Source organism: Mastacembelus armatus, chromosome 8, assembly GCF_900324485.2.
Source record: "Mastacembelus armatus chromosome 8, fMasArm1.2, whole genome shotgun sequence".
Taxonomy (NCBI): domain Eukaryota; kingdom Metazoa; phylum Chordata; class Actinopteri; order Synbranchiformes; family Mastacembelidae; genus Mastacembelus; species Mastacembelus armatus.
The window spans coordinates 19212759-19235338 of record NC_046640.1 but is presented as its reverse complement, the minus strand read 5'-3'; the positions used below and the strand labels follow the sequence as shown (position 1 = coordinate 19235338).

The 22580-nt window shown below is 39.2% G+C and overlaps 1 protein-coding gene across 1 annotated transcript; it reads left to right on the top strand.

The window, feature by feature from the left end:
- Window positions 1-12350: 12350 nt before the first annotated feature.
- Window positions 12351-21815, top strand: LOC113141661 (SEC14-like protein 1). Its single transcript, XM_026326208.1, has 16 exons — window positions 12351-12549; window positions 12748-12835; window positions 15608-15757; window positions 15948-16079; window positions 16762-16890; window positions 17050-17251; window positions 17728-17837; window positions 18025-18214; window positions 18610-18698; window positions 18804-18874; window positions 19031-19202; window positions 19817-19951; window positions 20074-20208; window positions 20413-20664; window positions 20831-21009; window positions 21288-21815. Exons 2-16 carry the CDS (start codon window positions 12773-12775, stop codon window positions 21379-21381), a joined length of 2103 nt encoding a protein of 700 aa, XP_026181993.1. The 5' UTR covers window positions 12351-12549; window positions 12748-12772; the 3' UTR covers window positions 21382-21815.
- Window positions 21816-22580: the final 765 nt, after the last annotated feature.

The window sequence follows — 22580 nt, the reverse complement described above, 5'->3', positions numbered from 1 at the left end:
ATTTAGTAGCTTTCTTTTCAGCTATACAGAGGAGAAAAAGCTAACCTCTATTTCAGCTTTTCACCACTTGAAAAGTTTCATTAATTTCCTGGTAAGAAAAACTGCCACAGTAAGGAGCTACTATAATGCAGAAGTCACACAATGCAGCATGTGATTACACCCAGCTGATAAAATGTGCTCCTTTTGAAAGGTGTTTTGTGCTGACAACCTATTGACTCCAACCTCAGACAGACGCTCCCCTCCCTGCTGTGAATCAGTCTGTGTGCAAGACAGACTGCCTGGAAGCTCAGTGCTCACACTCTTTCAGGTTGTATAAACTCCAGTGAAGGAATATTTTATTATAGAATCATTTTATTTGGCTAGTGGTAGAAAGTTTTTAGTTGCCAGAATAAAAGTTCACACTGATATACAGTATAGTGTAGTTTCATATGTCACATACTTGCCCTAAACCAGCCTGGAGTTGTAAATCTTATTTCTCAGCCCTTTGATTTATTCAGAGGATGATACCTCTACCATATTTAATTGGATTTAAATTGGATTGTAGGTGCTTTAACAGTACATGATTATATTATTATGACTTATAAGATATTACAGCTCTACGTGTTTTATCTCTGAAAAGTCTTAAATGCTGTGAATGTAGGTTCTGTTTTTTTTGGGGTCCCCCATTTTTATTGCCCGATACTTTTCACCTGCTCGCACCCACAATTCATGCTCTGCCATCACTGCAGACTAACTATGCCATATTGAATGTTGCCTCTTTTTCTACCTGATTTACACAAGTTCCTTGGTCTCTGCAGTTCTTTTCTCTGACTCACGTCTGTTTGCTTGGCCTTACCAGCTACATCAACCTTTCCATTACTGCTGTACTGTAATTGATATCCTAATCAGTTTTCTTTTGTCCTTGCTTGTGTCTCTTTAGTATGGGTGATGCAGCCTCCACAAAATTGAATGTATCATACTGTTGTTTTTTTTTTTTTATATCAACCATCAAAGTGTGTAGGCTCATAGAATGCCTGGTATGCTAGATTACCAATCCACCACTGTATCACACATAATGACTCTGTCCCAAGCACCCCACTTGTGTGTGCACAGCTTATACTGAGGCCTGTCACCATAATAATAGGTGTCTGAAAATCTGACACTTTCATAGACTTTACTTAATGGAGTGTGTCTGTTATGCCTAAAGAACTACAGTACAGAAGAAATATTAGTCATTCTTCTGAGTGGTCTTTTAAAGTGTATATACTGTGGTGCATCAAGTTACTGGTGTGTGGCCAGGACAGATTTCACAATGTATGTTTTAGATTCTTATCAGACAACACCATCAGGTGTCTGAGTGATCCCAGGTTCATCGTGCAGCCCACTGGGCAGGACAACAAGCCCATAATTTCCCCTCCAGCATTTATTGTTTTATTGTTTGTAACTGTTTTCAGAGGCAAGAAGAACCAGTAGTCCTGCAGTAGATAGTCTTACCCCCACAGTGCCCTGATCTGGGCAGTGTGGAGTCAGTCTGGGATCATATGAAGAGGCAGAAGATCCTGGGACAGCCTGAACCAACTTCTCCAAGGTGCAGGAAAGTACCAGGAGAAACTGTGTGCAGATCAAACCAAAGAGAACGGTCACTGGTTTCAGAGCAAAGGGGAGCGCTACAAATACTGATTGGATTTAGGTTTTGTTCCTTTTCACTGCACTTTGTATGAAGTCCATTGATGAATGAAAAATTATTTATGCATTAATAAAAGTATTCCCAGTGTATTTTTAGTGCCAAATGGTTTCACCCAGTACTGTACATCATAGTTTCATTAGGTATAAAAAGCAGCAGCCATATGGAGATCTTCTATCACTCAGAAATGATGTGCATTAAAAGATCATCTCTCTCTCTGTCTACCATCTGATTTACAGTATTTCACTCCTGCCTTTTCATGTTTGTATTTTCCTCAGCACATATGAAGGAAAAACAAAAAGGTAAAGTTGAACAGCTGTTAAAGATAAAGGAGAGAGAGATAAACACTTTCTCCTAATTACATTCTTGCTCGTGCAGACTCTAATTTTACCAGACAAAATGAACTTTTGGCATTTCCCACAACCCACTTGAAACAAAAGTAGAAACCTACTTCAGCTATAACAGTCAACAAATATTTCCATTGCATTCAACAAAGTGAATATGGAAACCTGGTTTGAGTTCTGTGTGGCTATTTTTGCAGGATCTGATGTGTGTGTAGCACCTGGTGTAGCAGATTGCTCACCACTTCCAGAGAGCTCTGCTGGTGTATGATGAGGCTCTGCTGTCAACCACAGTGAATTCAGCTTCATCTCAACTGAACTAGAGGTAGGTGTGAGGGGACGTGCACACAGAGCAAATATCAAATCACTAAGCTCCATGCTGATTTACAGCTTAATAGCCTCCAAGAACACACTACACACTTTATTCATCACTGATGGGAAATTCAGATAGTCTCTTAGTTAATACGTGAGTAGTGACAGTAGTCTGTTGTCATCTGCCATCAGCTCAGGTGTTGTAGAGCCTGACAGCAGTGGGGATGAAGGATCTCTTGTATCGTTCAGTCCTGCAGTGCGGGGAGGTGAGCCGTCAGGATGTTGTGAAGGGGATGGTCAGTGTATTCCAGGATGGCCTCTACCTCTTTCTGTGTGCACCTCACCACAGCCTTCAGTGAGTCCAGCCTCATTCCAGTTACTGAACAAGTTTTTTTTGCACCAGTTTGTCCAGCCACCTTGCATCCCTCTGCTTTATGCTGCCTCCCCAGCAGACTGCAGCATCAAACAGCACACTTGTTACCATAGTTCAGTAAACTATGTAAGTCATCTCCATAGATGCTGTTAAAAAGGCTTAAGACTGTACCGATTGACTCAATGTGAAATCACACTTGAATGAAGGGTGTGACAGGGGAGTTAGTTAGAAAGAAGAATACTCTTTACTCTGTCAAATGTAAGGATAAGATACTGTACACCAGTATATTAGTATGGCTTAGCATTATTATACAGGTACTGTTTCCCTGGTTCTGCCTACCAGCAGTGATTAGGTTTACTAATTAACATGTTTCATCTCTTTTGTTTAGTCCCTACAAGAACTAAAGTATAAAAACAACATGGGACCAACTACACTGTGGTTTTATTTGTTTCCTTTAGATAGGGCCAAATTAGCTGTTCCCCCATGTTTCCAGTCTTTGTGCTAAGTGAAATAATTAGCAGCTTATGATCATAAACCTCAAGTCAGTGAATAAGAAAGTTTCACAAAATGTTGATTTGACTTTAAATTACACTAGTAGCAAGGTTTGACTAGAGAGAATATAAAGATGCTTTTTTTAAATATATGAGCAGGGAGTAAAGTGAGTCCTGGGAAATTGTTTTTGACATGTTTCAGGTTCTTATTTGCCACATTTACAACCTCCTGCTGACAGAGTTATGTCCCTCATGCAGAGTCTCATTCTGCAGGAGATTTCACCCTCTTACTGTAAGTGGACATGTTTTATGTTAGGCCTATCTGTAGGTATTTCTTCAGTAATGCTTGTCCTGAGAGCCGGTGTCGAGCACAATGAGAAGTCAAGAGGCTCCTCCACAGTCATTCTCAGTTACACAGAGAGCCAGCTGGCAGCTGCAGCTACAGACATCCAGGCTGTGTCTGTCACAGCTGTCTCACTGTCAGCGTTGCACAATTGGAAAGGCGACTCTTACTGAGTCTGTAAAGCTGAATGTGGAGCTCTATGGACATATCGGACCCAAACCTCCACTGTATTCTGTAGAAAAGAAGTGGCATTTCTTTGATTGAAGAGAGTGGCCTGCTGCCTGTGGCATGGCTTTGACTTTGACTGCCTATATTCAGTCCTGACAAATTAGGAGGCTGAGAGAGTGATCTTCATCCCTTATAGGCAGTCTTTGCACCAGTGACCCTGTTGTCTGAGGGGACTTTCAAGCTGTAAAAGATGTGATTGAGAATGTGTGAGAAGAACTGGTCATAGGGGACAGTGGTGAAAAAGACCAACCATCCTGTGGAGAAAATGATTTGGACAGAAAGATGATGAGAAGACTAATGACTGAAGAGTAGGAATAAGAATGAAAGCTGGAGGATTACTGGCTGGGTGCTGTGTCTAGAAGAGCCTGGAATGAGTGAAGTGGGAGATAGATGACAGAAAGGGAAAATGCAGCATGTGTATATGACAGCTTTTATTAGGGCTTCTCTGCACCACTTCAAAGTGATCCACAAACGCAATACCAAGGCTATACAGTAGAAGGCCAAAGCTCTCAAATGAAAATCATAGAAAAACATGTTTTCTTGGATGAATGTTGTTAGGACCTTGATGTAAAAGTTTTCAGAGAGATCAAAGGTATCGTGGAGCTTTACAGCCAACATGCTGCATGTTCTCATGAGTTATTTAGTGAACTATGGATCGATGCAGGAGGTAAGAGGGTTGAGGAAATATGACTATGGAGACTGAGCGTGACTATGTGACTAGTAATCAACTGTGCAGATTGAGACATACAGTAGGATTACTATAACACAGTAGCACCATTAAAAGTTGTAGGTTGTCCCTGAAGCTGGAAAAGAGATTGAATAGTCTATGAATGCTTGGACTTAAAGGGTCAGATCTGGTCACAAATGCCCAAAGTACAGTACAGGAATGTACAGTACATTTAAACTCTGGTTCATACTTTCAGACATCTAAGGAGGCAGAGAGAGGATTGATGATCTTACAGTATTAAGTTGGACCAGTATACCAAACACCTTAAAATGCTCCTCTAAATTCCCTGAATCTTCAGTTCATCCCCGGAGATGCTGTAGATCTGGCCTTACAGTTCAATTAACAGATCGATACTGTTTCTGTACCTGCAGGGAAATTTAGTCTCCACCTGCCCAAACCTCTGTTCTTACATAGCATACTGTATATGCACCTTACATTAAAATCAACTTAGAAGTGTCTGTTTCATTTCACAGGGATGTTAAAAAAGAGTAGACTTGTTATTTCTAAAATGGTCTTGATCCAAAAGGGTATTTTTCCATCATTAGGGATTGTATATGTCCAAAAAGTGATGTAATTAACTTAACTAATGGGATTTTGGATGTATTAAACCAGTTGATTGTACACCGACAATAGAGCATTACATTAAAGCAGAGAGAAACAGAGTTTACCCAGTTTCTTTCAGTGTTGCTCATGTGTTTTTGGCTTTGTAAATGCTAACAGAAGGAACCACCATCCAAAATATTTACTGACCTTTTCTTCTATTAGGGCTCGACACACTCACTGTTCATATTTGGCCAGACTGAAAGCTTGCCTACTTGGCCATGGTTCAACAATAACATGATGACAGTTAAAAAAAAAAGCATAGCTAACATGTATATCTGTGATCATGTGGAGCATTAGTGATGCTGTCATTGGAAACTTTTCTTTGCCCACTTTTGCAGACTTATTTAACATCACAGATGATGTTCCTTAAGAGGCAAATGGCCTTGTGCCAAAATTCACATCCTGTGTGGTAAATCATTGAGATGTTTACTGACGATTAAAGATGTTCTTTCTCCCTCAAACGCTTCAGACGAGTACCTCAGCTCACTGTTAGCATGCAGCAGACGATGTTTGATAAATGATTCAACACTTGGCTAATCAATCCTCCTGACTTCCTAGTTGTTCCTGTAGTCTAATCCATGACTCAGTTAAGGGTTGCATAAGGAAGGTGTTATGTGTGTTGCTGTGTGTGTTTGTTGGCCATTTGGCCTGGTCTCTTTGTGTGATATATCTCTCCAAATGAGATGGCAGCAGCAACAAAGAACACTATTGTAGCAGACAACTTTGGGTCTTTCTCACAGTTCCTCCAGACAGGTCCTTTATTTTCTGTCAGTGCCAGTTATTTGTTTGAGAGAGAAATAATTGTCCTACCAGTTACCTCTGAGTTACAGAAATGATCTGCATGGTATATCAGTTATTTTGCGACAACCAATAAAAGAAGCTACAGGAGTTACTTATTCCAATCACTTAAGCTGCATGCACAAGGAAGACATTTCATGCAGGTTGACAATGTAATTACAGAGAATTGTTTCCTGAGCTGCTAGATCTTGGTAATGGCCTGATAATTATTCTTCATGGAACGCCGAGCAACACTAAAATGAAGCAAGGGAGTGTGTATGACTGTGTTTGTATGTGTGTGATAGCAGCCAGTGCTCAGTGTGTAGATGACATAGGGGTGAACAAATAAATCAGGGTGGCATGTTCCTGTCACGTCTCCTCAGTATAATCTCCCACTTTGATCGTCCTTAATTGATCTCATTTGAGCTGGTTACGACTTGCCGGCACTGATGGACGCAGCTGTTGCCAGGCTTGTCAGAGTTTGCTAAATATCCTACCACTGTTAGGTGACATCAAGTTACCTCTGGCAGCAAAGTCGTGTCTCAGAAAACAAAAAAACCTGTTGTGCATTTCAGAATTTCTGCACAGATACGTCTTGATGCCTGTCTTTTGTCTTTCTAATGTCGCCTGTGGTTATGTAGGCTGTGGGGCCTGGTGTGCTGAGAAAGACTCCTATATATTCTGCTGTCTGTTCATAAAGAAAAACAAACACTGAGACTGTATATATGGTGATGTCTTATTTAGTGTTCTGCATGGTGATATCTTTGCTGAAGATGCCAGAGTATTAAAAGTGAATAAGGCTGTTAACTAAGCTGTGAGGGAGGCAGATTTCCTGTTGCCACACGGTGAATAAAACACACTGTTGCCTCAAGGTGTGTGTCAGGAAGCTGAATATGAATAAATTAAAACAGAAGAAAACCACATTTGAAATTCCAGCTTCATGTTTATATAAATCAATTGACTTTGAAATTCAAAGTATGAGAGCCTAAAATTTGTCGGTTTGTCAAATCCAATATTCACTGTCACTTCTCTACAGTCACTTTAAACACTTTAAAATAATTTAGTTTTATAGCTTACAACCAGAGTCAGATGAGTTGTGTCTAGTCTTTATAAGAAAGCCAGCTTATCAGCTGCTGGTGGCAGTTTAATATTTAGCAGACATGAGATAATTCTATAGATAAAGAAGTGTATTTCCCAAAAAGTCAGATTTTTTCACAATGGACCAAGTTAATGGTAAATTGTCCCAAATAATTTATATGAATCTGTAATACCATATGATTAACAACACATCCAGGCTGCGAACAAGAACAAAATATGATGCAGTGACTTTGATTATTTCCACCTTGCAGTATTTTAGTTAATGTGATATACTCGCTAATAATCGATGTCCACAACTGGTAAATAAAACATGTTTAGATAACTTCATAACGAGTTAAAAAAAATCTCTATTAAGCTGACAGACGCAGAATGATACAGCTTCTCCTGTGGATGTATACAGATCCACTACAAGATGACTGATAGGAAATGATTATCCCTCCTTTAAATCTCCTTAATGGGTTCTTCTTTCCACAGCTGCCCAGACTCTGTGCGCTCCACTGTCTTCTTCATTTGAATATTAAAGGGCACTGGAATCATACATCATGATGATTGATTCTGAGGAAATTATAGGAAGAGTCATTTGTCATCCTATGCTTCAGAGTCCAGAGCATTGTAATCTGTCTTGATATCAAAAGACCAACACATCATAGATTTACTAATTAGCAATTCTAAAATCATCGTTAGACCTGAATCAGAACTGACTGTAGCTGGCAACTCTATAGATCTGAATGTCTTCAGCAGTCATAGCTCTCTGCACCCATGTGTGACTGGAACTAAAACCTGCACACCACCTACAAGCATCACTCTACAAACCAGGTGCCTATTGTAGTTTTAGTGTAGTTGTAGTCTTATGTATTACTCTCAATTATTTTATTGCGATTTCCCCTCTTACCATGGTTTTATTTGGTTAATTTGAAGTTTTCCTGCTCTGCTTGAGATATCCAAGAATCTCGGCTCGCCATAGGATTTTCACAAATCACACCTCATTTTTCTTCTGTTTCAAATTTTAACCTGAGGCATGTATTAGAAGCTGACACGAATAGGTCATATTTCATTAGTCTTTACATGAGCGCTAAAGTGCCATCGTTACTGGAAACTGTTTGGAGAGCTGGATGGTTGAAACTGTAATAAGGATTCAAGAGGACAACACGAGGTACAAGTCTTACCATTTTCAGAACCAGAATCGTATTTATTGGCCAAGTTTGTCTACACAAACAAAGACTCACTACAAGATGAGTACCTCTGATTTCTGAATCTCCAGGTTAAAAAAATATTTTTTTTATTATCTTAGTTAAGACATACTCTTTGTTGTTCCTCTTAGACATCCTCACTGTAATGGTGTAAAGAATATGTCTTCGTGTACAAAATACCAGTTCATTTATTTAGGACTAACATGAATTTAGAGCAAGTTCAGTGCTAATTAGGACAAAACCATCTGTTTTCAACAACTCAGCTCAAGTTGGTTTGTTTTTCTTTCTTTCTCCTCTCCTCACCAACAGGCTTTAAGATTAGATTCATGAGTGTACTGAGGAAAAAGCATGGTGCCAACAGACAGGGTTAGTGTGTGGGCGTGGAGGACACCAGGGGAGGAAATACAAGCAGAATATCTCAGAAACTGCATTTATATTGCACCAGTTGAATTAAATAGTTACCCATTTTCTTCTCACTTCAACAAAACACCCAATCACAAAGAACCCCTGAGCTCCAAACAACTCGTCAAGGAAAAGTGGGTCTTCTGATTACATGTAAAACTAACAACAGATTCTGCACATGCCTTGTGCAGCTTGTCTGGAGATATGCCCTCGCCTTTTATAGCGGTTGTTTTACTGCTGTACTGGTGACACATAGCTTATGATGCTAGTGATACAGAAAGCTTTTTCTGAGCTGTCATGCAAAATTGTGTCAAACGATGTAAACGAACAGGTCCGATATTCCTTGAGTTCAACTCCATAATTAAAAATCTGTCAAACAAACATGTCTGAATGCACAAAAGGTCTCCACTCTTTGTATAGAAACCAAAGTTTTACTTGAATCTTCAGAGACATTCTGGTGGTGTTCTGAATTTTAATGTGAATCTGACATTGGATAGTCTGGTAGAGCTGCAGGCTGAAGCCCAAGAGAAGATATTTTAGTCTTGTGTGTCAGTTGGATATGGGCCCTACAGTCCTGACTCCCTCTTGCAGGGTATGAAAAGTCTGCTGCTGATTGACATGGCCTTTAATGAGTTGTCCAGCTTCATGTTGATGTTTCTACCACTATACATTAAGTCAGTAATTTTAGTTTATGAAATCACCTTTAAGTTGTTTATTTCAATGTCCGTTATTTAGCTGAAATTTAGTTCGATAATTCTCCTGATAATTTTTCTGTTTGCCTGTTATTGGTAATGGACTGAGGACCTCAAGTGGACTGTTAATGAACAACACCCCTCTTTGTGGAAAGTGTGATAGCAGAAAACACTATTAATCTGAAAGATCAGTAATTAAGGCATGTACCCTGTAAATGGTGTTTACTCAGCCTGACACTACTGCCACAGCCATCCTACCTCACCTACAGCCTTCCCACTCAAATAGAAGAGCTCTCAGGATCTCACTAATCACTAATAAACAGCCCACACTTGCTCTTGTTGTTTGACCTTTATGTCATCATGCTAAGTGTGTGGTGTCTCATCTGACCAGCTGGCAAGTCTTCCCATAAACTATTCATTATCACAGATGAAAGAGTTTAATGCATTTAATCTCAGGAACCCCACACATTTACATTTTGTATCTGGTTGACAAATTAGTTCCTGTTTTTAATGCATCACCATCACGACAGACTTTGTGTGATTTAGCTTGCCATGTCCTAAATACAAATGATTATTAGCTGGATAACTTTTCTGGAAATGCTGCTAATTTCTCACTACAGTCCTGAGGAACTGGGGATTAATTAAAGTGATGCTGTTAATTCTTTTTTTTTTTTTCCTACAGTTTATCAATCCCTAACTATTTCAGTAATTTATTAGTTACCTCTAACTATTAAATCCTCTCTTGGCCAGACTGAATTTGCACTGTCAAGGTGGTATCTAATGGAAGTGGCAAGTTGGTGATTGTTGAAAATTTCAGTTGAACAAGTATCATCACATATTATATATTTAATTTGAATTAATTAGCTGGATTTAGACACTTGCCCTGAAAGATGGAGCATAAATTCCTCTCAAAATAAATGGATACATGCAGACAGGTATTGACTGATCCTCACAAAGCTAGCTATACAAGTGCTGAAATTAGATATAAATGGATCAGGGGAATAGCAGAATTTAAATCTTAGTTTTTTTAATTGACAGTACTAAACTCTGAGGCTTCTGGATATATTCTGTGTTTGTCTGAGAATCATTTCAAATTACTTAAAGCATGGCCTATAATTCTTTTTCTGAGGTGCGCTCCGTTCTTATTCAAATTGACTTCTTCACCGAGGTGCTTTCCCTGAAGACTCAGAGGAGGAAACTGCAAAGTTTCACAAGGAAAATGAAACTGTAACCACTGGAGCTGAATAGCCACAAGCAACTTCATCTGCATTACTGCACTCACATTTTACTCCTTCATTTATTGTAGCAGCATAGATTTAAATTATAATGGAAGAGGAAGCAAATAGCTACAGTGTTTCTTGATTTTGACTATTATTTGTGTCTACTTTCTGTCTAATGATCATGCAGTATATTCCCTTTATTTAGCCATTGAGTCATTGAGTATAATGTTGGTTATGTACAGTTTTATTTAACAGCTCCTCTGTGCTCATTATTCTTTTACTACTGTAGCTGAATGGCTGATGAATAGAGGTTTATTTATGCTCTGCCTCACCAAAGGAAGAATAAAATCTGTATGGCTGCATATCTCTATGAGATTTATTGCCAAAGGTTTCCACTCTGAGCAAGTTTCAGAGGTGTGTGGAGTCATGGGAAGTCTCTGTAGCGCTCAGAACAGAAATACATCCAATATGTTTTAGTCACTATTAGAGTTAATTAGGCAGGAAAGCTAAGAGGACTATAAAAGGATGATGAGCTCGGGGAGGTGATGAGCTGAGCTAAAACAAGACGATCTGGAAACTTCACATTTTCTTTTGCAACTATTAGCACAAACACCTGAGAAAATCTGTGATTATTTTAATCAGAAGGACTAGATGAGCCACTGTGTTTGTGATATCCTCAGACTTTCAAAATAATCACTGCTGTCATAATAGAGTCAAGAATGTTATTTATGGCTCTTGATCCCATTATACTCACATGGAAATGACACTGCAACCTCTCTCGGTAAAAACCAACCAGGAAAAGGGCAGTGCAGAGAAGGATCTGTGGTTTCATTTTGTACACAGTGAACAGTCATTTTCTGTACCACATGTTTGTTTTGTATTTTCAGATACTTGGGGCAGCTCTATAATGAAAAGAAATTGAATAATCAGAAGAACATATAAAGGAAGATAGTTGCCACAACCTACAAACAACAGCAAAAGAAACTGAACTCAGTTTTCCAATTTTGTTTTTCAAGGACAGGAACGAATGTGCAGGTTTTATTCAAAATAGTGGAGAGATACTTGCTGAGAGCAGATCTCTTCATGGTAACACTATTCTCTAGGAAAAATTAATTAGGAAAAAATAGCTTATCTGAACTCAACTTCCTCCTCCTAAGATGTTCCCTGCTGGACTCCAGTACCTTTTATAGGCTGCCAGATCCAGAAACTTTGAATCCCCCGCCCAGAATACTGCTCCAGGAGTCTCACTGGGGGACCAGCTGCATCTCCCTGCAGCTAATATGAGGCAGTAAAAAGGCAGCGAATACCTGTGCAAATATGACGTTCCTTGTAAAATGCTGCAGCTACTATTACAACATGTCAGTCACTGCAGGAGGGAGACAGTGCAGGACAGAGCTGAAGAAGAATTTGTGACTGCTTTGTAATGAATCTCTAAGAAGATGACATGTAATAGCAACAACACACTTTTGTGCTAGTGAATCAAAAAGCCTGACACTTGCATGAAAATGAAAAATATACATGTACATTGTAAAAAATAAATCAAACTAAATACATAAACAACAGTAATAGTAATAACTCTATGTGCATTGTGACGTTATATTGTAAGTGTAAGATGCATCTTGAGACAAATTCTCACATTTAACAGGCTGGAAACGACTAATTTGTTGTAGCTGTATCTGAATATGCACTGATCTATTTGGAAAATGAAAAGTAAAATTCCATGTGATCTGCATGTGTCAGAAGCTCAGAGTAATCATGAGGCAATCATGTGACTGATAACATGATCAAGTCACTTCAGCCTCAAACCATCATTTTACTATCGGTCAGACTTGAATCAGGTAAAACTGGTGGTAAATCCGCTTAAAGTAGATTGTCATTTAGAAAAGTGACAAAGTCGCTGGTGTTTGGACCTTTCACAACAAAACTGATAACGTCCCAGAAATAAAGTGCGACTTCCTGTTGGGCTGAAAGAGGCGGAGTTAACCGTGATAGAAAAGCTGGAGCTACTTTTCATTTTGTACTTTGAAATGCAGGACTGACAATAACTAATGTGTGACACACCGGTATCCGGACAGTGACACCGTCTGCTGTAAGTCTTCTTTCTGTTCCGCCTGCTGCCTTTAAATGTCCTGTGTGTTTGTTTAGTTTTTAAACCCAAACTTCTGTCGGATTCGTATCTATCAATAGATTATTTATTTTCGTGTGTTTTTCCCAGTTCTGCTCCTTCTTCTTCTTTACCCTATTGTCTAAATAAAGCTGTACCTTTTATTTTGCTGTCATGTCTCAGTCAGGTTACCTGTGGATCAACAACCATGGTGCAACAATACCAGTCCCCGGTGCGAGTCTACAAGCATCCATTTGAGCTAATAATGGCGGTGAGTAGTTTGTGTCCTGGCTTTGGACAAACTTAATATTTATTGATTTCTGCCATCTCATCTCATACAGCAGCAGTGGATGTGAGTGTTATATTTTGCAGGCTCTTACATAACTAATCAGGGTGTAGCTATCCTAGTGTGGCTTATTTGACCCTTGCACTCTTTAAACATTTTTGCACTAACAACAATAATAAATATACTAATAATATAAACTTTTAAAATACAATAGAAAGTTTTCACCAGACTCCAGCTCAGTTATACAGGAGACCTCGTCTGCCTCTCAGGGCCATCTGTCTCATTCTTGACGTACACTTAGCTGCCATAGAATAATAATGATGAGTAGCTGGAGAGAATATACAGTATAAGCTGTCCTCTTCTCTGTGGGTGGGGTAAATAGAGTAATCTGCAGTATGCATACTGTGAGAAAGCTGCTTATTAAATGCTCCATTTCTTAGACAAAAGTGCTTTTGACTTAGCTCAATATCAGACTAGACCTTTTATAGTTCTCTGTAACCGTCCTAGATGTCTGAGGCGTCTGTAACTAATTAAACCTCAACTTCTGTGTCATTCCCTTATTGTCACGTGATACATGATATGAGATCAGGGGGTAAGGAGTCCTGGAGTTATTTTATGTGCTTTAAAAAGCTGCTAGTAAGATTTACTTTGTCTTTGCCTGGTCTCAATGTTGTGCTTCTTCTTGTGGACAGACGACAAAATGTACTTTAGATGATGTAACACTGAGATAAGAAGTTACCAACACAGAGTTTGTCAGCATAAAAGTTTCGAGCCGTATTATCTGTTGATAAGTTTGGACTCCAGTGCAGCAGAAATCAATGGAAAGAGCAACAGAGATTCTAATTTCTAAACATTTATTCACCATATAATAAACTGGCTTTCCTTAGTAATATTGCTCACTTCACCTACAAGCTGCAGCTCAGTGTTTTAAATTCATGTGAGAATAGGAATTCTAGAAAAGTAAAATGAATGTGGATTTCCATGAGAGGCGGTCCATTTTCAGCCACATTTACAGTCTGCCCTCACAGGTTTTTCTTGTTCTATGCAGTTATATATTAAGCTGAAGAGTTCTGCAGTGTCCACAGAGCAGGGTGAAAAGGTCACAGTGCTGCAGACTGTAACTCCTCCACCCCACAGTCCACCTACATAAGCTTTATTTGCCATGAAACCTCTTGTGTGTAAAATTCTGACAGCATCTCTGAAAAGGAAAAAGATCTCAAAATAATCCTTTTGTGAAAAGTCAACATCTCCCATGAAAAGTTTCAGGTCTCAGATGGTGAGAGTCCAGTGAGTAGTCCATCATATCCACTGCTTCCATTTATTTCAGACTTTTCTCATTAGTGCCCTGGCTGATCCGGCCGCTGACAGTTATTACTCCAGCTAACAGTCCTAATCAGTGTCCTGGATGTTTGACTGTGACATCACTGTTGTCCATTTAATAGTGCCTCTTTATGTCTTCCTGGCTCTTTGTCTAATAGGAACGCATAACATTTGTTCACACGTGGATAAACTTACCTGCACATGCTTGGTGCTCATGCAATTACATTTAATCATTATTGCCTGAGGAAAAAACATTGTTTATGTTCCAGAGCCACAGTCATTAGACTCTTATTGGTTTGTTAATGTGAAATGCAATGGTGTAAAAATAATGGAAACAGCTGTTTTCTGATGTTTACACAAAGACTTTTGAGGCCACTGGTAGTTCTATGCTAACGCATCCTGCTCATTTGTTATATTTCTCCCATTATGCTTCTCTGCTTATAGCTCTAAAGGAAATAAGACGAGGATTTCAATTTGGCTCCGATCAGTGAAACAAATTGTTTTTGTTACAGTGTGTCTGTTACACAACCCAGTCAATGCTGCTGCTTTACCAAGGAAACCCTCCTCATTAATTTGCTCAGTGGATAATGTCATCTTATTGACTGCTTTGGTCATGAGCTGTGCTGTGTCAATAGAAGCAGGATGTGTGTGTGTGTGTGTTGCAGAACAACCTGAGTGTGAATTTGGAAAAGAGAAGCACATGAATATGCTGCTTCCTTGTGCCCTTCGCCCAGTTTTTATAGCCAGAACAGTCAGTTTACAGTAACTTAAAAAAAAGTTCTCAAATATTTTGAGTGTTAGTGGTAATTTGGCTAAATTAGTAAGTGTATGTACCAGTTTTTCAGTGGTTGCCACATCCAGGGCTCAGAGTACCTCAAGCGTATTAACAATAGTTTACGCTATAGTGAAATTATAGTGGTGCTTTTAATCAGGCAGCTGTGCAGACCATGATGGTCTAGTTCCTTTCTGGCCCAAGTGTCAGTATCATTAAGTTCTGCTAGTTCCACAAACGCATGACTGTGTTTGCATATCCTGAAATGCCTGTTTAGTGATTCAATCAATATTGACAGGTAAGCCCTGGTGATATTGGCTTGAACCAATAGTCACGCAGTGGGAAGTAAAACACAAAGTAATCACAGCACAGCACAACTGCAGGCTGTTGCTGAGCATTGACATAACATTTTAATAAGTATTTATGTGTGTTACTGTTAAATGAAGCCTCAACTGACAGCAAAATTATGTAGCATAAAGATAATGTTCTCTTATGACAAATACAAGCGATCTTATCATCATGCGCTCATTTCTACCTACAGGGCAGGACAAAATGATAACAACAAATAGTTGCACAAGTACAGGAGCAATACAATTTAAAAAAAACAATTTGGATGTTTTTCTTTTGTACGTTTCTCTAACATATTCTTTGTTCCTTCATCTCAGGCTTATGTTAGGAGGTTCCCAAAGTGCCCCTTGATCCCAGTGTTTGTAGACAGTGAGATGATCAGTGAGAACCAAAGTGAGGATGGATCCACACTGGTCACTGAGAGGCGCTGTGTGATTGATATTGATGCTCCACGACTTCTCAAACGGGTAACTTTCACTGAGCAAAGTGCCATGAGGCAATTATAGCATTTGCTAAAGTCAGATGCTCTAGTTGTTATAGTGTTTATCTGAAAGAACAAAAAGAAATTGTATGTTACAGTGTTTCATTACATTGCAAAACGGTGGCATACAAAATATGAAGTCAGCATTTTTTTATTATGTTTATTCCTACATGTAGATTGCTGGTGTAGACTACCTGTACTTTATCCAAAAGAACACTCTAAGCCGCAGCGAGAGGACACTCCGCATTGAGGTCCACAATGAGACCTTTTCCAACAGAGTCATGGTCCGCGAGTGCTGCAGCTACACTGTGAGTCTCAGACTGAAACATCAGGTTCTCAGGATAAGAGCCTTTGAGTTGTCTGTGTTGTACATGTTTTATTGTTTTTATATACCACTTTTACAATGCTAGTGCTCTTCAGATGGCACAGAGCCATCCTGCAGTGCACTGTATGAAGAGACAACAGGCTGCAAAACAGAAGTCATAGACACAGTTATGGACATGCTCACTACTGCTGTATATGCTGCATATCGCAACAGAAATCTTGGTGATGTTCTAATTCTACTTTTCCGTCTAATGCATTCATTAATAATTTGAAGTGCTTACAGTGTGATAAATATTTAACTCTACTGACCTTTTACTTAACATAGAACTTTAGAAATGACTATGCAAAGTCACATTAAGTCATTTTTATTTTTTCACTTTGTAATTATATTATAGCATAAAAACTAAAGTAATTTAATATTGCAATACAACTATGCTGAAATACTTGAAGCACTTTGTATGACCCACCTAGTTTGAGTTGTTATTGTACCAACTGAGAAATTTGAATTATATGTTTTTTATATATGAAACTTATCCCTTTAGAGAGTTTATGTAATATGTTATTTTTTGTATTTATGATATTTCTGTCAGGATTGTGACATATCAGGTCAGATATAATGAGTTGAGTTTTCTGTATCTATCAGAGATTGTTGTTTTTCTTTCATAGGTTCATCCGGAAAACGAGGACTGGACGTGCTTTGAACAGACAGCTAGTCTGGACATTAAGTCCTTTTTTGGCTTTGAGAGCATGGCAGAGAAGATAGCTATGAAACAGTATGCTAGCAGCATTAATAAGGTTAGCATCTCTAAATGAACCTTTACTAATAACAGTACATCTGTGGAACTAAAATCATGGAAAGCAAAACTGCAGTTTCCTACAGTATTTCTGTTCTATTTGTTCTTGCTTTATTTACATGAACAGCCGCATTAACGTAAAGTGTCATCTGTGTTGTAGGGTAAAGAAATTATTGAATACTACCTCAGAGAGTTGGAGAAAGAAGGAGTAACTTACATACCTCGTTGGACGCCACCTGTTGTCTCTGGCACCGCTGGTAGCTGGCTCCAGGTGCAGCCCCTCTCTACTGCCAGACCCATCCCAGTGAACGGTGCGAAGGACCTGGCCAGTTCCACAGAGCTGATGACTGGCTCTCCTGACGGTCAGTGTGTACTCACTAACCACAAGTACAGAATAGCAGCCAATACTCAACACAAACGCACAGTGTAGAAGGTGTATGAGATATTTACAGAGGGCAAAATAAATAGCCACAGATTATCTACTGATGAGTTGTGGGTTATTGTTAAGAGTAACAATCAGGGAATTTGAGTATATATTAGTCCATATGAATTTAAAAGACAAGAGGACAAACACTTTTTGGATCTGATTCTAGGAACAACTGCGTCAAATGCTCAGTGAAAGAAGAACAGCAGTAAATAGAAGAAAGCTTGCAGCTTCTTTTTTTGTAAAGTGCCTTGAGATGATTTGTATTGTGATTTTGGCGCTATACAAATTGAATTGAAGTGAGAAACGGCTTATTATTAAAATTTTCACTCATTGAAAATGCATTGTAGCATATGTAAATCCTGACGTCTCAGTCTGACATGCAGTATGTGCTGCATTTATTTTGGCCTGTAGACAAGTTGGATGCTGACTACATCAGACGTTACCTAGGTGATTTAACGCCTCTCCAAGAAAGCTGTCTTATTCGACTGCGCCAGTGGCTCCAGGAAACTCACAAGGGCAAGGTCACATATACACAAACACACATTGTTTGAATACAGGATAATTACATCAAATACACATTTATTTTTAGACCCTTGCACAACCTCCACTACTGCAGAGGCCCTGCTTCCACAGTTTTGTTGTTCACAGATATACTATGGATCTTCGAAGTTTGCATTGAAGTTTTGGCCCCTGCTTGTCGTTGTACAGATTCCAAAGGATCAGCATGTGCTGCGCTTCCTAAGGGCCGGAGATTTTAACCTTGACAAGGCCAGGGAGTTCCTGTGCCAGTCTCTTACCTGGAGGAAACAACATCAGGTGGATTTCTTGTTAGACACATGGGAACGGCCACAGCTGCTTCAGGACTATTATGCTGCAGGCTGGCATCAGCATGACAGAGGTATTTAGGGAACTAAACTTTTATATGTTATCTTTCATTTTATTTCGCTGCTGCCTAATGTGCTGAGGTTTGTCTGCAGTTATATATTAGTGAATATAAAGATAAAGAGGCAGGATTTTGTCGTTCTGTATTTATAAAGTCATCATGGGTTGAATTGGGCTGTTAATTATTGACTGTAAAGTCTATGCACCATCTGTCACAGATCCCATGTTTGAAAAGGACTCCTTGCTTTTAACAGCTCAGCTCACCCATCTGATAAACATTAGGAAAGGAACATGGAGCATATGCTTTGAATCTTCATATGCAAAATAAACATTTTGTAGGCAACATGGGGGTTCTAACCATAGTTAGGTTATTAGTAAAAATTATTCAAATATATATGCGTTTGTGCTTAGATGGCCGTCCTCTGTATATCCTGCGTTTGGGTCAAATGGACACTAAAGGGTTAGTACGAGCCTTGGGAGAGGAGGTGCTTCTGAAACAGGTGATATGAATATATTCACATGATTAATGCTTCAGTATACACACAAGGACAATTATTTTATTATTCTTCACTTGTATTATTTATAATTTTATGACTGTGATCCAGGTCCTGTCCATTAATGAGGAGGGACTGAGGCGTTGTGAGGACAACACACGGGTTTTTGGTCGACCCATTAGGTGCCTACATGTGAATTCATCTATTTACTGTCAGTGTTTATTAGTTAATTAATTAGTTGCATTGTTAATGGTTTCATTAGTTAATTTATATATGTATATGTGTGCGTGCGTGCTGTATATATAGTCATATAATATCTGTGTTACCATGTTGGTCAGCTGTTGGACTTGCCTGGTGGATCTGGAGGGTCTTAACATGCGTCACCTATGGAGACCAGGTATTAAGACTCTGCTGAGAATCATCGAGGTGGTGGAAGCCAACTACCCTGAGACTTTGGGCCGCCTCCTGATACTCAGGGCACCTAGAGTTTTTCCAGTGCTCTGGACCCTGGTGAGAATAAATGTTTGCACCCAAATTAATGTGAAACCAATAATTAATTTAGATTTACCATCCTGTCATTTATGACTGTATCTTACAGATACATTCTCGCTAATAGTAAATAGTTGGATACAATCCAGTCACATAGTGAATAAGAACAAATGTTAAAAGAAAAAAAAGGAAAGGAATAGCAGAGAAACCTCATATCAAATGAAGATAACTATAGACATGCAGTGGCTGCACCAAAACTGATCCCCATGGGGGAGATTCAATCAATGCTATAGCAATATGTACTAGTACAGTAGTACTAGTAGTACTTTGTAGTACAGTAATAGCATTCAGCAAAGAAATGACGATAAGAAGTAATATATGCACATGGATATTTGAAAATAAACCACAATAATAAAATGAATGAAAAAAAGGACACAGTTGTGCATTATGAAGGCCATAAACTGTTAAAATGATGTGATGATAAAATCAATGTAAAATAAATATGTGTATGCTTAGTATCATCAGTCTACCACTCAACCTGCTTATTGCTCCAACAATAAGAATCTAAATATTCATGGATTGAATTGTACAGTTCATAATAAGTGCTGTCAGATGTTTCTCTGTCTTGTTTTCAGGTCAGCCCCCTGATCGATGAGAACACTCGTAAAAAGTTTCTTGTTTATGCTGGAAATGACTACCAGGGTCCTGGAGGCTTGGTGGACTACATTGACAAAGAGGTTATTCCTGATTTCTTGGGAGGGGACTGCATGGTGCGTTTTTTTTTTTTTTTTTTTGTACCTTGTACATATACATTTCATAAACGGCTTCCCAGAGTTGTCTTCTTTTCATTATTGGAGTGATTTTGTTTTTCTCTTTTGTAATCATTACCTAGTGTGACATCTCTGAAGGAGGTATGGTACCCAAATCTCTGTACAGGACAGCAGAGGAGCTGGAGAGTGAGGAGAACCACCTGTTGACTGACTCTATCTATAAGAGCGCCAGTATCTTCAAGGGAGCTCCATATGAGGTAGAGTCTTGTTTTTAAATCAGCAACCATCAGCAGAGAGGTCCTGCTCATATTTGTGTGTGTTTTTCAGTTTATATATATGGCAGATTATATATTATGGCTTAGGGTGCCACCATCTGGTACAAATTCACATTGCAGGAAACATGATTAACTGCTTGCTATGTGCTGTTTGTGTGTTTCTAATCGCCTTACACCCTCCTGCAGATGCTGATCGAGATCACAGAAGCCTCCTCAGTCATCACCTGGGACTTTGACGTGTGCAAGGGAGATGTGATCTTCAATATCTACCATTCCAAGAGAGCCCCTCAGCCTGCTAAGAAAGATACTCTTGGAGCCCACGGCATCACATCCCTAGGAGCTGTCAATGCTCAGATGATAGACAGGAGCTGGGTGCTGGGCCAGGACTACAGCGGGGTGGAGAAAGCCTTCATCTGTAGGGAAGGAGAGAGTGTACAGGTGAGAGAAGATGCAGAGATTATTCTGGATCTGTCTGCTGTATTTTTTTGAACAACTCCAGCTCAGCTTTGTTTGTCCCTTTTTGCTGTCAGTTGCATCAGAGCAAAGTTACTCCTCAATAGCTGCAGTTGCAGATTTATCCTGTAGTTTTTCTCTGTTCAAACAGGGCTCCCACATAACACGCTGGCCCGGATTCTACATCCTCCAGTGGCGTTTCCACAGCTCCCCAGCCTGCACCGCCTCCAGCCTGCCTCGCATGGATGATGTGCTGGCATCTCTGCAGGTCTCCTCCCACAAGTGTAAGATCATGTTCTACACCGAGGTGCTGGCTTCTCATGACTTCAGGTCAGTTTATTTATTTCACTGAGCTTTTTTTCCAGAGCATGAGATGTTTTCTTTGTGTAATACTGAGGCTGTCTTTCTCACAGACTGCACTGCTCTTGTGTGGGTTTATCAAAAAGCTATTTATGGAAAAGGTTTCTTGTGTTTTCAATTTACCATATATGTATTTCCGATATTTGACATAGATGTATATATCTTACCTGTTTTACAACATGTAATTGGGTAGAATGTTGACTGAGAATTGATATTTCTGTATTTTTGTGTATTTCTGTTATTTCAAGGGGATCTATGACCAGCCTGGAGTCTTGTCATAGTGGCTTCTCCCAGCTCAGTGCTGCCACTACTTCCTCACACTCTAGTTCCATCTCAAGGTAGCATCCGTCCAATTGCCACACATCCAGAGGTGATAACTACCTAGAAAACCACTGACACTGGGGCCTGCCTGTGCCTTATGTGTTCAAAAAGAGGGTGTTCTAGTCACACACTGAAATTAGAATTTGATCAGACTGTAAGTTAGGAGCATTGTTTTGTTTTTTCATTTTTATGGATCTGTAAATATGACATATTATGATATTACATAGGTCTAACTGTGCATCGGCTGGATGAGTAAATCCTGAAGCCTGATAAGATTTGTGAGAGACCGATCTATATAATGCACCAGCTTCAGTCCTTGAAGTTGCTTTCATTTTCCACAAGATGTCAGTGTACTCTGACTGGAAGTGCTTTTAGCTCTGCAGTGTACTTGCCACGTACAGTTTCACTCACACAAAGAAGGGTTGTTTAAATAAAGAATTCATTACAACAATTAATATTGATATATCCTGCTGAATGTGTCTCTTTACTGACTTTTGAGAAAGCAGCTGGTGGTGCTCTACTGGAGTTGTACGTTTGAATACTCATAGAGATGGGTTATTAATCATTTTACAGCAGTGGATGTGATGTGGTGAGTAGATAATATAAAATTGCTGTTTAGATATGCAATACACTCTAGATTCCCATGTAATGTTGTTTTTTGGCTTGTTAGGCATAGTGCAGGAGTTTTCTGAGGCAGCTAATTTGAATGCAATATACTGTATCCCCCTTGTGATCTGGCACTGGGCCAGGCAGACAACTGATTTACATAAAACTTTAATTTCCATAAACTTATCAGATGCTTCCAGCTAAGGCTTAATTGAATTGATCATGTTTTTGTCTTGGTTTGCAAACTTGTGTCAGTTGCTGCTTATACCAACACAACTCAAAATTCAGGTGGACTTAGTTTTCCAAGGGGCTGATTGAATGGGAGCCTGGCTTCGCACTGAGTTGTTAGAAAGAGGAAATGCACTGACTTTTCTGGGAGCTTACTTACTGAATTACTGAGGTTGTGCTAATGAACTCCCAGGAGACACATTGTCCACATAAATAGCAGCACCTCTCTCTCTCCTGATACACCTAATTTTCTATTACAACCTCTTCTTCTTGAGCTGTTATGGGATTTTAAGTCTGAATTACAGTACTGGCCTACTTGCTTTAAAAACAAGCTCCATTATACATGTAACAATAGGTTGGTAAGTAAACTGAATACTTCTGAATAA